Below are 17,797 nucleotides of genomic sequence, written 5' to 3' on the forward strand. Positions count from 1 at the left end.
GCAGTTTGGTCTGTCGACCATGTCTTCCCATGCTGTCAGATACTGAATCCCTCTGGAGTGACACCAGGAGCTAAGGCAGTTATTGAAATCAATCATTTTTTGTCTGTATTGTGGCATTATCCTAGGTGAAGATAGAAAGTCGCTTAGGGCTAGGGATGTACCTGCTTGGGATACACAATGTGAGAGTTCAGTTATGTGTCTTTATATAGTCCAGAGAGGGACATCTCAAGTCATTTACTCCAGCATATACTATGACAGAGTCATGACGGTAATTGTTGCTGAGTGACGAGTGCGTGTGCGATTTGACAGATCCTACCACCTGAAAGGCAGCTGACTGTGACCTCCTTGTCTGCCCTAGTGAGGGTGACATCTGTGTTCCTCACTGTTGTCACCTGTGACTAGGACATTAGGTTTTGAGGTGTTTTGCCTTAGGGGCTTAATTTTTGAGAGACTGATATGTGTGGTATGGTATAGTGGTGGATTCTGTTTGTGTACCAGTATGTGTAGGTTGTTTGTGTTTGGGAGGTCTCTGGTCTTTTGGTAGTCTCTTAGTGAATACCTCCACATATGTGGGTTTCTGTGTCTTGACCTTATCTTGCGTGAGTGGAGAGGTGTCTGTGCTGACAACCTGTTTGATGTCTTGTTTATTGTTATGTGAGAGGACTGATTTTAGTTTCATGGTATAGTAACATCTTTCACATAACTGTATTTGTTTGCTTTAGGAGCAAGTGGTTGCCCATATACATGAGGCAGTTGTTACATTGCCTCAGGATGGCCATGTCAATCAGGCTGGCTGGAGAAATGTTGAGAAACTGCCCGTCCATGGTAACAGATTATTCTTAAGTACTTAATTTCTGAGCGGGCAAATTAGATCAACCGTTGTTCTGGGATTAACAAGGGGGTTTATTCTACAGAAGATCAGGGATGGAAAGTGGGGTGATGCTGCTCAGTGCTCAGCTAAGTTGCCTGCAGTGCAGAAGTAGGCAGCTGCATTGCCCACAGAGCAGCAAGGAACCTGGGAAAGGATTCACTGACTGGTGTCTAGAGAAAAAATAGTTCCTAAGCATTTGCATCAATATAAGGTACATCTAACCCCTGTTGAGCAGTGTGCAGCTACGTGGAAACATGAGGCTGATGTACAGTCAAAATTAAACAATTTTCATCTAGTTTGCCAATAGGAAATCACACAATGATCCTTCTTCCAGCAATCCCCAGCTCAGACAAGGCTGTATACACACACTTCTGCCACAAGGGTACAGTGGAGCCCTTCCTAATGTAAGTTGGCTGGATTTGAGTTTGTGTATAAACTAGATTCAGCAAGTCTGGACCTAGTCTATGCTAACTAAGCAATATTTAATTGCAAAACAAATGCAGGTAATAAGCAGGCACAAACAGTAAAAACAGTCAAAAAGGCACAGATTAATGGCAGTAAAACAGTAAAATACAGATCAAACTAAAAGTAAGCTTAATTTCTTGTTATCTTTGGACTGCTTGGATTCAAACAAAAACACTCTGGACCTCTGGCAAACAACAACAAAAACAGAGCAGCTCCGGTTAATTGAGCCAAACAATGCTCAAATGTGAGGCTTGTATACAAGCAAAATTAAACCGTTTTAAAAAGGTCAAACTTCTTGGTGTTCACTGTTTGTCTAAGATTATATACAGCTGTAGAAAAACATCGAAAATGTAAGGCTGGCACAGAATATTTTTGAGTCTGGTACTTGAGCCTTTATTTAAACAGGTTAGTTGCACAGTCTTGTAGTGCTGTTGAGAAGATATACTAGCTTTGTTGTAAAGAATACTGCTACACTGTAATTCCTTATACATGGGATTTAACCACGCAGACTTAGAGTGGTTGGACACTCCAAAAGTAGAGCTGGTCTACTCCCCATGACAAGGACGTCAGTTTGCCATTTAGCTTTAAACAGGAGAGCAGCCCATGCCATACTGTTTTTTTTTTTTTTTTTTGCCAGAAGAAACGTATGGTAATTAGGACTTTCCAGGTGACTTCCATAAGTACATCAGGGTGGCATATTTTTTTCTAACTTTTTAGGTCAGAGTCATTGTGATCACTGATTAATGCTGTTGTCAATAAATTCTGCTTTTCTGATTTTTTTTTTTGGAGGGAGGGGTTATTTGGTAGGTCATGCTGCATCATTGATACTGTTGTTCGATTATCTACTTCTACAGTATGCATGTTCACATAGCTCTATATGTTCTTCATAAGGATCACTGCTACAGTACAACTTCTGATATGGGGGGGGGTGGGGGTGAGGGTTAAATTACCAAATGCTCCTGGGAAAGACAGATTCCTCTTTTAGTGCCTTTTCTTTGATGAAGATCATCAAATCGCTTCTGGCAGGCATTGCAGTATTTGTAACAAGAAAACTCTGCTGTAGTTCATATGGAACCTTAGGACCATCTTGGAGTGCAGGAGACTTCTTAGGTTGGGTCACTGGATATCCCTTCATCCTTCCAGAATGAAACATTTCCACAAACAAGTTAAAGAGGAGAATCCCATAGAAAAATAGCTGACCTCAGAAAATGGGGATAAAAAAGAAAATTGATTGTACAATATTCTGTGGGTAGGGAGTGCATGGCTTTAGAGACCCTGCCAGTCCCTCACAAGTCTGGGAGCATTGCTCCTGGTGAGGCACAACTTTCTTTTCACTAATCCCAGCCTGAGCACCTTGTTGAGTCAAGCACTCACATGAATTAAGTGCAGTTTATATGGTTTGTACTGTTCCCACATATGTGACCAATTTGCTGATATTGATGCCTGACTAGTAGTCATCTGCCTGATTGGAATCTGCCAACCCCACACCCATATTTTTGAGGGGGTAGGGTACTTTGGCTCCCTCACAGCTGACAATTAGATATTCCCATTGACTGCTTGCATTCTGCAGTTCTCCTGAACCCAACTTTTCCTCCCTTGGACTGATTCTGGCCATGTTCAAGTCCACTGAGGAAGTTAAGGTATCCTGGGCTGCTCAAAGGAGTATTTTTTTCCCTTTCAGGCCTATCCTTTCTCCCTTCGTGTGCACATATTGTCCAGTGGGTTGGTATGCAGTGGGCTTGCAGAGTATCGTGTGCTCCATGTGTGACTCAGACAACATGGTGCCCCCCCCAGACCCCACAGCCCATGCATGTCCAGTTTCCACCAAGGATCAACTCCATAGGTGTACCTGAGTATGTGCCCCCTCTCTTATCCCTCCCCTCAAACCCACTGTCCCCTTCCACATCTTCCAGAGCCTGAACCACTGAGCAAACTCACTTTCTCTGGGTTGCAGTCAGGACTGCATTCCTCTGTGCTATGGAGCCATGTACCTATTCCCCATATTTTAATTACAAAAAAGTTTACACTACCCTGGAAGGAGCCAGACACACACACACACACACACACACACACACACACACACACACACACACACACACACACACACACACACACACACGCACACACACACACACACACACACACATACACATACACACACACACACACACACACACACACACACACACACACACACACACACACACACACACACACACACACACACACACACACACACACACACACACACACACACACACACACACACACACACACATACACACACACACACACACACACACACACACACACACACACACACACACACACACACACACACACACACACACACACAAACACACACACGCCTGGACTTCCAGGACTTCCACATCAGATATCATTCCCTTGTCAAACTAGAATGAGACCTTTCATCAGAAGAGACATCCATCTTTTCCATAGAAGTCTCAGATGTGGCCTGCATGAACCAAATTACTCCATTTTGGGGTAAAATATAAATGATGAAGACATGATCACATCAAGATCTACACTGGAGGTCAGTTCTGTCAAGGATACTTTGAATTTCATGAAAGAATGTTTAAGTGTGGAGTGAAAGAGTTATCATCTTCCAAGAAAAGATACTTTGAACATTTTGACATGGAGGAGTTTAGGCCTGCTGCCTTCCCGACCAGTCATTTAGACCTTCAAAGATGCAGGTGAAAATGCAGACCCATCCACAAGAAGCCTGATGGGCTTCATAAACTGCAAGAAATGGGTATGTATGATTATAAGAACCTAGTTCCATATCAGATAAATCATTTTGGTGGATTCTTCCAGAAGATTTGAATTGGTACCGGGAGTCAGCACCCTCCCTAGTGATAGCAGGGTACGTGACCATTTTAGAAAAAATAACTTCTCTTTATTTGGAATGTAGGTGTGAATTGCAAGACCAGTGTGACCCATTATTAATGGACCCTTATCTCAGAAGCTGAAGAAGCAATAAATGAAACTAAGGACGAGCCTGTAAAAGGCAGACTATAATTACTTAAGAATGAGGAAACATGATTCATCTTGGCTAGGATGCTGTAGATGCTTGTGCCTTGGGAGATGCTACAGGCACCATTGTCCAAAGGCATGCTTGGCTAAGAATTCAAGCTCCCTATTAAGGTATTAAAGGGGCAGTTATTAATTACACCTTTAGGTAAAGAACTGCTGTTTGGTCATCCTTCTTAAATACCTTTATTAAGATGTAAATGAAAATATGAAGTCTTCAGTTAGTGAATCAGATTTTTCACACTCCGTTTCCACTGTGTAGAAGAAATTACTTGATGAAACAATGGCCATTCTGTTACAGGCAGTCTGTCAAAGCAATTAGAAAAGCAGTCTTTTTGAAAAGGAACTGCCGCAGAGATGGGATGGAAGATGCTGGAGAAGGTAGTAAAGCAGAGGGACAGAAACGGGTCCACACTCAGTAAAAAGGGAATGGATTAGTACTGACCTCTCAACCCTTCCTTTCCCTCCCTCTCATCCTATTCCTCCTGGTCTCCCTTATCTCTTAAGCTGGAGAGTTTCTTGTTTAAAGCAAAACTCTTGTGGCCTGACCTCAGATCTTTGGGTAGAGGAATTAATATCCACCGGTTGCAAGCTGGAATTCCAAAGCTTCCTACCCTTTTTAAGGATGTTCTCTAGCTCTTTCTTCCAGCTCTATCATCATAACTCTACCCATTCTGAAACAGCTGCTAAGCAATTGGGCCAAAGCAAGTGTTCCCAGAGAGTAATTAAGAAGTTGTTACTCTGAGCTTTTCTGTCACCGAAAAAGGATGGTCCATCAAGACCCATCTTTGACCTGTCCAGACTAAAGGATTGTGAGTCAAAAAAGTTTGAAATGTTCACATTGCAGGCCTTGTTTTCCTTAGTATTGAAGGATGTTGGCAACCTTGAATATAAAAGATACATACTTACATAGCCATATTCACAGGAGCTGCAGCCTCTGCTGGGCATTGAACACTTTTTGTCTCTGCCATTTGTTCTCTCCACTACACCCAGGTTATTCACTAGATACTTTGCACCATGGTTTGCCCATCTCAGTACATTGGCTGGTTACATGTATCCTTACATGGATGAATGCCTGATGTGTGCATTCTGTGAGAAGGAGCTGACATAATCCATAGAGTCCATGGTCCTCTATCTAACAGACTTGAGAACATCTCTAAACCTGCAAAAATCAAGTTTGACTTCAGCCCGTATTAAACCTTTCATTTGGAGGGCTTGCTTAATAGCAGGGCTGGCAGAATGTATTTGATCCAAAGGAAAAACCTCTATCTACATCAATTTTTCATTTACATAGCCTAGAAGAGACAATATTCCGAGGTCCCCTTGAAAAGAGGCAGCTATTCCTAGTGAGATTACCTGGAGAATGAATAAATATAGTAAGAAAAAAAAAAAAAAGACGTGACATATTTTAGTTTGTGGGCAGAACAAGTCACTGTCTACCCATGATTTCCCCTCTCTGGTCCCAAACCCTCTCAATCCTTAATCACAAATGCTTCAGACTGTGCTTGGGCAGGAACACACAGGAAACCCAAAATTATAGGGGAGATGGTCCAACAAGCTCAAACAAATTATTTCTGTATCAGTACTGTACTTGAGAACCCAGTGTGGTAGTAAAAGGTAGTGCACCAGTTATATGTTCTTATCAACATGCAGTGTCATCTACTCTTACCTTGTCTACATGTTGGCCATCATGGAACATGAGCTGACCTTGATACAGTGCCTGTATCTCCAGACTTAAAATCTAAGCCAATGCACAGAAAATTAATAACAGTTTATATGGAAGCAAACAGTCACTGTATTAAACTAACTGGAGTTGATGCATTCAGTGGAAAATCTGCAGAAGGAATGTGGCAAGTTCTGAAAGAGAAATTGTTTGAATGCAAAAAATCAAAACAATGTTTAAACATCAGAATCTAGGCGTATAACATGCAAAGGACGTATTTCCATAAAAACAAGATACTTGACTAAGGTGCGACAAAAAATGTAAGAAATGGAAAAGAGGTAGAACTATGATTGTGAAAACTGAAATTGACAAGTTTGTCAGACAAATTAAACATAGTGTGAGACAACACTAAGAAAAGTTTGAAGAAAATGTATATATGGATATTGAGCATAATAGGAAACAATTTTATAAATAAGATGTAGTAGGAGTAAATAACATACAAATTGATAACGTGTGTAGATTCTAAAATTTATTCTCAAGACACAACAGATTCAAGATATATTTACATATTCCTAACTAAGCAGTTTAGCTCCACAAAGGTGATGATAAATTGTCCTAGTAACATCAAGGAGGTGGCACTTCTCAGGCAAGCTGGTACAAGGTCTCCTTTGGGGTGTAGTAGTTGCATACAATCACACAATATGGCAATGGTATGGCATGTAAACAGCCACTATGCAGAAAAGCAGTGAGTATGGGAATGGGTGATAACTTTGCAATGTTGATAGCAATGCACATACCTTGGTTTTCTAGTGTGGCTGCAGACAAACTAAGCAGAAAACTGCTGCTAACCCATGAATGGTCTCTCAATAGCGGAACTGCACTCAGCATATTCAAAAAAATGGGGGAGCCCTTGCTGCAAACATTTTGCTTTGCCTTTCAACATCAAATCCCTGCACTATTTCAGCATAGTTCCTCAATAAGGACAGACACCCAGAAATGCATTCTCCCACAATTGACCCTGGGGTCACCTCTGTACCTATCCCACTTCCTCATTAACAATATTGTTACAGATAGCAATGGCTTGCTAGCCTCAGCTCACTCTCTTAGCACCCTTCTAACTCAGCTAGACTATACTACTGTAGCTCTGGCCTCATATGAAGACATCCCTTCTCCCACAGTGCTCTGCTCTGCTAAGTCACCTGTCCAGATGGCATCATCTAGAATTTCAGTCCCTTCAACTGACTGCTTGGTTTCTCCAATTCCAATTACATCCAGGAACTTTCCGATATCCTACTATTCAGTGTTGCAGTATTCTTTACACATGGGTTGTCTTCCGCCCAACAACCCAGCATCCGGCCTGTATACAAAAGCTTATAGCCACTGCTGGTACGTAGGACATTGCACATAGGTTCTGACAGCATCGGCCATAAATGGACATCTGCACGTACCATCCTCAGAACATTTTCGCCACCATTTCAGAAGATTGACTCTTCGTTCAGTCTGGAGTCAGATTCCGTGTGCTGCTGCCAGCTTCAGATAAGTACCCTATTAAGGATTCTGTTTATTGCTACTGCCATATGAATTTGTTCATGTCATCCAGGAAGAGCAAGTGTAGGTGTGGAGATTCCACATTAAGATAGCCATGAACTCTGCCTTTTATGATTAGGGCCTAGCCACGATATCCATTCCTGTTCATTTTGTTGGGCGTTTGTGCCAAATACTTTATGTAGCCATCTTTCTGCCTTAAATTTCTATCTTGAGACTCAGTGACTCAAATGTCTTGCTAGAGACACTATGGAAGGTGCTATGGGTCCTTTGGCAAAGCTGAGTTTTAAGAGGAAGGTGAGTATGCAGAAACCTGTTCAGCAGCGCCTACTACCTCTGACATTCTCCTTGAGGTCGGTGAAGACCTGGTGGTCCATTTGGAGATCAGGTCTGCTTCTGGTGGTATTCCTGGGGAAGCCACCAAGAATTCAGAACCTAGCATGTCCGAGGCAATGCAGATGTCCATTATAGATGACAGGGAGGAACCATGGCTTGTGCTGCTGGAGGACTTTGGCAAAGTTCCTGCTGTTCCGACTAGGGATCCTTCACTGTCTGTGCTGGACATTAGGCCTACGTCAGGTTCCACCTCTTTGTCTCATACTGAAAGACACATTAAGCAAAAGACCAAGTATCTGAATGTCCCTTCCTCCTCAATCAGTTTGTGATGCCTTGTCCCAGGGTCTTATTAGGGCCTTGATGGCTTTGAAGCCTCCTCCTTTTTTCTCTTTCCCTCTTCCTGCTTTTACTTCTTTTCCTGTGTAGGCTGCTGTACCTCAGGTTCTTCCCTCTGATTCTGAGGATTCCTCCTCTGATGAAGACTCCCTTGCGTACTCCACCCAGATTACTTCCCCTCTGGAATATGCTTCTCCAGTGGAGGAGTCTAATGGGGGGGGGGTTCCCCATTTGAAGAACTTTCCTTTGGAGAAACCATTAATAAAATGAGGGAGTTCTTCAAATGAGATTCCTCCTAGATTTTTGAGGAACAAAAGCGTTATTATGATCTGCTACAAATGGAGGTTCCTGCTCACTGTGCTGTTCATCCAGTTCTTCCAGCTTTCCTGGACACTTTTGCTTCTTCCTCCAAAATTCCTGACTCCCAGGCCCCTGCCCATAAGAGGCTTTATAGAGTACCAGATGACTGCAAGTTTCTCTGTATGTGCCCCTCTGCTGATCCAGCTGTGGTCTCCATTGTTTCTGATAAATCTTCCCGCTTGTCTCCTTCTGTCAAGCTTCTAACTTCTGATAAGGAAAGCAAAATCCTTGAGAGACAGGGTGAGAAGGTGTATACTACTTCTATTTTAGCTATTAGAGCTATTAACTACCAGACATACACATATGTGTAGATATTCTTTGGCTTTGCTTTCTCAAGCTTCTTGAGTTTGGCTCAGTTACCAGACACTGAGGTTAAGTCACAGGGTCTCTCACTTGTGGCTGCATCTTCTCAGGTAGTTAGACATTCCATCAAGTGCAGCTATGATGCTGTAGAGAGGCATCCTCCAGGGCTGCTGCTTCTGCCTCTGTGCTTAGGAGACATTCCTGGTTAAGGCTTCAATCATTGCCTGATGATGTAAAAGCTAAGTTACTTGATGCTCCTCTAGATAAGTCTGTTGTGTTTGGTTCAGCAGCTGCAGAACTCTTTCAAGCCCCACAGGAAAAAGGAAAGATACTTCAGGATTTGAAACACTTGTTTCTCTTACCAGTTCCCAAATTCCATAGGAATTTCCCTGCCAAAACATTTTTTGTTAGGAGATCAGCTCATTCTTCCTTTGCTGCTTCTTCTGGTGTTAAGGCTAAGAAGTGTACTAGGAGACACCTCAATCCAAACTACTACTACTTATGCGCCTCCTATTCAGCAGCCCTTTCAGGATAGGCCTATTTCCCTGTGACACCTCTCTCTTTCAGGTCATAGCCCTCTTTCTCTTTGCCTGTCTCTTTCCTTTCCAACCTGGGCAAAGATCATTCAGGATGCCTGACTTCTTTCCATCATCCAAAAAGGTTACTTTATGACTTAAAAGACTCTCCTTTCTTTCATGGGGATTCCTCAGCCCCCTTCCTGTCAGCTTCATCTGTTTCCTCAGATCCTATCTCAGCTTCTTGCCCAATGCATTGTTCAGTCTGTATCCCTGCATCTGAGAGGAAGGGATTTTATTCCAGAATGTTCCTGGTGCCAGGAAAGGATGGTCCTTAGAGACCAGTTCTAGACCTCTGTCACTTAAGCACTTTCCTGGTAGTGCCTTCTTTCTGGATGCTGTCACTTCAGACACCTTTTCCTCTCATTTCTTCTCAATCTTTCATGGCTTCCCTAGATCTCAAAGATGCTTATCTACATATCCCCATTTGCCCTCGATACAGGAAATTCTTACGTTTCTCGGTGGGTTCTTTGCAATTTGTTTTCTGCCTTGCCTTTTGGTCTTTCCACTGCCCCAAGGGTTTTCACAAGGTGCTTGGGCCCAGTCATTGCTTTCCTCAGGGTCCATGGGGTTCAGGTTTATCCTTACTTAGACACTCTATCCTTGCTTAGACAATCTGCTTTTTGTAGCCAACAGTTCAGATCAGTTGTCTCAAAACCTTGCGGAGGCCATTCGTCTCCTTCAGGGCTTAGGGTTCACAATAAATTTCAGAAATCCAGTCTGACTACATCTCAGGATCACATCATCTTAGGACGCAGGTTCATAACAGATCTAATGATGGTTTTCCTGCCTGCAGGCAAGATTCTCTTGCATCCTTCATGGAAAGCCTTCAGCCTCTCTTGTCTATCCCGGCCAGGAAATTTCTGAGACTTCTAGGATTCATGGTTTCCATGATTCCCATGTTGCCTTTGGCAAAGCTTCATATGAGGAAATTTCAATGGTTTCTAAAGACGGGTCTGGTTACTTTCATGGAAAGCTCATTTCACTGAATTGCAATTCACCCTGACCAAATCGCTGAAAGTTCAAATTAGTGAAAACTCATTTCACCGAATCTCATTTCACTGAAGTGGAAGTATGGGCACTGTGTAGAGTACTGTAAGGCAAGTTAAAGGTATATTCCCTTTTCTCCACTGTAGTGCAGTCCTGGAGTTAGTGTATATAGTTAGGGTGGTGTGGGGGCACAGCCCCCCAATTAGTTTAGGTATATATTGTCTTCTGGAAAGAGTTAGTCATTGGTGTTGTAACTATGCATGTCTATGGTTTAAAATGTATTGTTTTGAAGCTTTCGGTGAAATATAATTTTTATTTAACTTTTGTTTATAATATAAAACCAAACTAGTTGGGGGGGATACACCCCCAACTATATATACTAACTCTAGGATCACACTACAGTGGGAAAAACGGCATATACCTTTTGCATGCCTTGCAGTACTCTACATAGTGCCAGTACTTCACTTCAGTGAAATGAGTTTTCAGTAATTTGAACTTTCAGCGATTTGGTCAAGGTGAATTCAAAGTCATTGAAATGAGTTTTCAGTGAAACAAAGTAGACCCCTAAAGACAGCCTGATTTCAACATGCTCACCTTTTAGATGTCCTTGTTCCTCTCCTCTCCTGCTTGAAAACAGAGCTCCACTGGTGGATTCAGCAACTGTCTCTGAATCCAGGCCTTCCTTTGTTCTTACCCCAGCCTTCTCAACAGATGTTCACAGATGCCTCAGACATAGGATGGTGGGGCAAGCTTTGCTTCCAAGAAGGTTCAGAGTCTTTGGTCTCCACCTCCGCAGAAGGAGCACATCAACATCCAAGAGATGAGCACTAATTCTAGCCTTGCAAACTTTTCATCCTCTTTTCCTATCAGGCCCTCTGAAGATTTTTACAGACAGTACCACTGTCCTCTGGTACATAAACAAGCAGGGGGGACCAAATCGTATCTTCTTTGCAGGTTAGCCCTCAAGGCATGGGAGTTAGCTGTTCAGTGCAAAGTAACCCTTCTTGCTGTTTACCTACCCTCAGCTCAATATTATTTGGTGGACGCATTAAGCAGATCCATGACACAATCTCATGTATGGATGCTTCACAGGGATGTGTTCTTGGCTCTAGTGCACCGATGGGGTACTCCACATCTGGATCTCTTTGCCTCCCCTCAAAATAGACAACTTTCCCTATTTTCTGTCAGGGTCCTGCATCCTCTGGCCTGGAAAGTGGATGCCCCTGTCTTTCTCATGGAAAGGAGTGTTTATGCATTCCCCCTTCCCTCTAATTGAAAAGGTCTTGCTGAAAATTCAGCAGGACAGACCAAAAATCTTGTTGGTGACTCCTTTTTGGCCAAGGCAGCATTGGTTTCCTCTTCTGCAATTAGCCAAGGGCCATCACCACAAGTTGCTTCACCAGTTGGGCTTAGATAAGACAAGGGATCCTTGATTCATCCACATCTGTCACCACTACAGTTGACCCTGTGGATGATCAATTTTTGATCCCCTTCAGGCACCTTTTTTAAAGGACGTGCTTAGGGTTTTGAAAGAGGCCAGGAAACCCAATATTAGGAAGTCTTACATTTCCAGATGGAAATGATTTTCTGTCTGGTGCCTCAAAAGAAGTCTAAACCTACTGTCTGTGGACATTCCAATTGTACTTTTACTTGTGCAAATTGCTTAACAGTGGTTTCTTATATTTTTCACTGAAAGTCCACTGTTCTGGTCTTTCTGCTTGTCTGCCATTAACACCTCTTTAGCCTCCAGATTGGAGGTTAAACTTTTTCTTAAAGGCAGCCTGCACATCAAACCTCCCAGGAAACCAGTGCCTCCTCTTTGGGACCTTAATCTTAACTATGTCTTAGAGAAGTTAACTCTGACCTCTTTTGAGCCTGTGGCCTCAGCTCCTTTGAAGTTTTTACACTTGGAAAACAGCTTTTCTGGTGGCCTTAACTTCTGCTAGGAGGGTTTGTGAGATTCAGGCCTTGATGGCATCCCCTTCTTTCATGGTCTCCCACAAGGACAGGGTATCTTTGAGGACCAATCCTTCTTCCATGCCTAAAGTGGAGAACGGCTTTTCTCTTAATCAGTCTATCCAATTGCCCACCTTTTCCCTTCTCCTCTATCCTCTAGTGAGCGGATTTTGCATATCTTAGATGCACAAAGCTCAGATTTTACCTTGACAAAACAAAATGTATGAGGAAGTCAGATCATCTTTCTGTCTTTCCTTCCCAGGGCTGTGGGTTTACCTGTTTCTAAACAAACTATTTCATCTTGAATTTCTAAAGCTATTGTGTTTTACTATTTTTGTCATGTAAAAACCACTGTCTTTTTCTATCAGAGTCCATTCCACCAGATCGGTTGCTTCACCAGGGGCTTTCTTTAAAGGCCTAGATACTGATTCCATTTTGGAGGCTGCTGCTTGTTCTTCAGTCCATACTTTTGCCAACCATTACAAATTGGACACTATCTCTAGGTCCAGAGCAGGATTTGCGAGAGCTCTTCTTCATGGATTTGTGGAGAATTCCTCCTCACTTTCTTCTTCTGTTCGTTCCTCTTCCCTAGGTTCCCACTAAGCTTTGGCACTCTCCCATGTGTAAGGAATCTTCTACATCAAACAAAAGGACATAAAATAGTTGTGTAAAATCTTACAATAACCATAGATGTCCTTCTCTTGTCTTTCTCTATGTTGCAGTATTCTGTCTCTCCCGCTTCCCCCTGCAACTTGTCCCTTCGTAGGATGACTCCTTGTTTGCCTTAGAACTATTGTTCCTCATGGACTTCCTTGTTCTGAGGATGGTAACTGCGGGCATCCTTTTATGGCTGATGCTCTCAGAACCTATGTGCAATGTCCCTGGCAGTGGTTATAAGCTTTTCTATACAGGCTGGATGTCTAGTCATTTGGAAGAAGACAAACCCATGTGTAAAGAATACTGCAACATAGAAGAGAAGGACATCCAATGGTTATGGTAAGATTTTACACAACTATTCTTTCCCTCCAAATGTCATTAAATTCTTAATAGCCTCTCAGAAAACCTCAACCAGGAGAATTTACATTGGGACAACACTTAAACTGTCCCCTTCAAGCTGTCACACTCTTGAGGGGTCTGTAAACTGACTTGCATTTAAATTCCTTCTTTCTCTTTACATCTTTATACTTGGCTGTTAGGGCTAAGTGTTGGCATACTTGGTCTGGAAGATTCAGCAGTGGGGGGGGGGGGGTGTTGGTAGGAAGGAGCTTGAGCTTGTGCCTTCACTAGAGGGTGCCTAAGACACCAGTCTCAATTTTCCAGTGTTCAGACAGAGACCAAAGAAATCTACATAACTTTTTTTTTCTTTTTGCAACTTTCTTTTTCCTTAGTTTATATGTCTGCATTCTCTGACATTATAACCATAGGCTGATACCTTCACGCAAAATGTTTGTAAATGTTTTCATTATTATTAACAAAACACACTTGGTTAATATGGTATAGTTTCCCCTTGGCCTAAGTAATTGATTTCCTATTATGTATATCACTGCATTTATTTATTTTTTGTTTGTTTGTTTTTTCCTTCACAGGGGCAGTAATCCTTTTGCCAGTGTTAAACTAAGACCTACAGTAACAAATGACAGATCAGCACCTATGATATGAAAAAAAAAAACATTCTGGAGGTGAAATTCAGCACATCAAATCCATATGTTAGTAAATGCAACAAAACTAGCATTATACTGGTCTTGTTACCATTCCTCTCTGCAAGCATCTCCTAAACAAAATATTCTTACTGAAAATAAATGTACAGTAAAAGCATAATAAAGGAACAATGCAGATCTTTGTCTGCAATCTTTCATTGCCTTATGAATGAATGAAATAGTATGAAGGCAATAAGTTCTGAGAGTATTTTGGTATAGTTTGTATGATTTTTTTTTTCCAGATTCACAGTAGAACTGCATAAGATAGCATCTATAATACAAGTGTAAGCTTGTTATTTAGCACAGCTTAATTTAACTTTTAATTGTTTTAAAACTCATTTTTTTCATATGATTTCATTATAGAAATATGTTGCTTTTGCAGCTGCTATGTGCAGACTCTTTCAGTCTGTCCAGCTACTATTTTAAAGTAATGCTATCTTAATGATGCTCTGTGACTGTTTACAAAAAATAATATTTTAATTTGTTTAGTAAAACTAAGCAAATGGTTCTTGAAAAGTTATGCAGAAAGGAAGGCAGCAGTACATGAACCTGTTGAACATTTTGAGCAAACATTTTGGTTTTAGACTACCAGTTAGGTTCACAGATGTAATTTACTTCTGTGAGGTAAAGTAATCTTTTCTTGTGTAGTTTAGACCAACTTTACGTCTGTAGAAGCTTCTGCATGAGAAGAGTCCTGATTGGTAATTCCTGCTACAAATTAACACAACACCAAAAATAAAATTACATAACACGGCAAAATGTTCAGTAGATCATGGATTGGTGCTCTTTCAGTGCATGTCCTTGTACTTAGCTAATTTTGGCAGTAATAATATGCATAATTCCTGCATAAATGTGCTGATTGTAATCCATAAGGATTCTTCATTTCTCCACTAAGTTCAACACAAATGTGTACTTGACTGTAGTACAAAATTGTAATTTAAAGCCCGTGTTTCAGCATGAAAAAGCAGTTATTTTAATTTTGCATCTATTAGTACAAATACTATCTTTTTTATCACAGTAAGCATTATCACTCAGAAAAAAGTGTTTATCTCTATTTTCTTTAGAATCAGACTTTTTACTGCTGATAAACTTTATCATAAATATGTTGTTCCACAGCCTGATGCAAAAAAACTTCTTAGACTAAAGTTTGCCATTTAGTAGATTTTTTTCTTCAGAACAGAATTAAATGTTTAAGTCATCATTCTGTACTACAACAGAGTGTAAAGTAGGCAACAGATGCGTAGTACCTTTCATGGGTACTGTCCAGGGGATTACTGCACTGCTGTTTTAATGCTGAGTAGGACCGTGTGGTTTTTGCTTGGAGGTAAAATGAAAAGAGAGTGAGGAAGGACAGATCTGGATTTCAGAACACTCAATCATCTTTACAAAAATTCATGTTGCACCACTGGCCCTCTGTGCATTTCTAGTATGAAGTCACAATGCTGCACAGGCTGTTACTACAAACGGGAATTAATTTATAGCAGAGCACAAGGCACAGGGCCATATGAAGCCTGACAGGAAGAAACTGTTAATAGTGATGGTACCTCCAGTAAGAATGAAGGAGAATTCCATAAAGTTCCATTTAAGGTGCAGTTGCTTTAACTAAGTTGACTTGAAGCTAAAAATCAAAACATCCCCTTAAATTTTCTTATCTTCAAAGAAGGTTGTACTGTAAATTGTGTCTTTAATGTTCTGTTTTATAAAAAGCAAAAGTTCTTCCACTTATTTAAAAATAAATTTATAGTATGAACAGTGCGTTACACTATTATAAGCTTATATGAATAAAATATGCATACAAGACTGTCCAAATATTATGTATCGAGTTTTGTAACAAATGATGAACTGAAGAGTGCAATAAACTATGAATACGTTAGGTACGTTCCATTTGTTCATAATAAAAGAAAACCATTTGTGCTATACATTGCATTTGTCTTGTGTGATTTGGTTAACTTTTAGATACTTAAGTCATTTGCATTTTTTTTTTGCCTTCTAAAGTAACACGGTAAGCCAGTCAAAAAAAGTTTCGCTTTTAGCAGTAATGTATTTGTTTTACTAAAAACTGCCCATTCTGAGTATGGTAATGTTTTAAACAGTGCTTCTTCCCCCCCCCCCAATCTATGCATCATCTGGTCTTAATGCTTTCACCATGTCCACTGGCATGGCTATCATCTAGGCAGCCTTGAGGGAATTTCCAGTTTTTCGATTCTAACTCCATTCTCATTGACATGTGTATATACTCATGTTGGGGTTTCCTCTGCCTTCCTAAATGAATATGCATGTTCCCAAAGACTCACATTTTTCTTCTGTTCTTTCATGTATTTTATATTTTAATTGGGTAAGTTCACTGGTCAAAGGACTCTTTTCAGGTATGACACAGTTTGTGTTGTAGTTGACCACCTGTTCAAGAAAGCAATCTTCTTCCTCTTTTCATCATAAAAAGTGTGATATGGAGGCTGTAAGTGCATATGGCAGAAAATCAGGTATACTCCCACCCCAGGTGCCCTCATTAATCTTAAACCTTTCTTAAACTATTTTACATCCCTTGCCTCCCCAAATAAATTTAGTACAAGTCTCTATCTTCTGAAGCCATTCACTATTGATGCATGCCTGCACACATCACAAAATTTGGGGTAATACCATCACCTGAATTTTATTTATAAAGCCTACCAAAGAGTAATCCTTATTATTTAATCTGCTGAGAAATTAAAAAAAAAATTAGTACAGTAAGAATAATTTGATTTTTGTAGAGGCTTTCCAGATTTAATTACCTGGACCCACAAATCTTTCATTTCATCTTTCAGTTTTGATGTCTGAGAAAAAGCTGCCAAAAAGGAATGGCCCAGGAGCAGAGCCTTGTTGGACCCAACTCTAGACGGGAGGTGGTGTGAATGGGAGTTCTGTTCTTACTTGTTCTTTAGCATCTTATAGTGCATGAAGCACTGTGATTATGCTCAAAAATCAGAAAAATGTAAACGTGTAAATGCTTCTACCAGTGCTTTCAGAGGTGTGTGATAATTGATGTCCTTCTATATCACTGTTGCAGTATTTGTAATCTAAAGGCTGTCCTGCCAAGGATAGGCCAATGTCTGGCCAGTATACCAAGCCTTTACTGCTTATAGACACCGAATGTCACACATACCCTCTCTGCACAAGGCATAGGGCATAAAGGTGACATACAGACACACACACACAGAAATTCTTTTGACGCATGTCCAAATGCCTTCACTGAACTTTGGTCTGAACACCCTTCTGCTGTGCTGGGTATCAAGTTGTGTTTCAAATAAGTGCCCCCTTGGTGTTTCTTCTTATCTTTACTTTTTTATTTTAGCTTTGTTGGGTTCATGTCATCCAGAAAGGGAAAATGTCAGTGTGGGAGGCAGATTCCCCATAAAGACAGTCACAACCAGTCTTTTTATGTTTGGGTGCTTTCCATGGCCATATGCGGTGTTATATCTGACAGAACTTTGTCCCTAGGACCCTACATAGTAATCTATCCTATTTATCTTTTTACCTTGAAAAACAGCATCTTAAGTTGTTGGCTCAAGTTGTTGTGGTGGTGTCCTCCCATCCCAAGGGTCATCCATCTGCCAAGAAAAAGGACAAAAAACTTAAGTCTGATATGGCTGCTGCCCAGCCTCCCTTGAACATC

The 17,797-nt window shown here is 41.1% G+C and overlaps 1 protein-coding gene across 1 annotated transcript in view; it reads left to right on the plus strand.

Annotated features, from left to right (window-relative positions):
* BAIAP2L1 (BAR/IMD domain containing adaptor protein 2 like 1) overlaps window positions 1–16,067 on the plus strand; it is an 815,478-nt gene extending 799,411 nt beyond the window's left edge. Inside the window, exon 14 of the mRNA XM_044089700.1 lies at window positions 14,038–16,067. Within this exon, the coding sequence (XP_043945635.1) occupies window positions 14,038–14,110 (73 nt within the window). The 3' untranslated portion in view covers window positions 14,111–16,067. The remainder of the gene's footprint in view (window positions 1–14,037) is intronic.
* The last annotated feature ends 1,730 nt before the right edge of the window (window positions 16,068–17,797 follow it).

Source organism: Protopterus annectens, chromosome 12.part0 (assembly GCF_019279795.1).
Source record: "Protopterus annectens isolate FY-2018-M chromosome 12.part0, PAN1.0, whole genome shotgun sequence".
Lineage (NCBI taxonomy): Eukaryota > Metazoa > Chordata > Ceratodontiformes > Protopteridae > Protopterus > Protopterus annectens.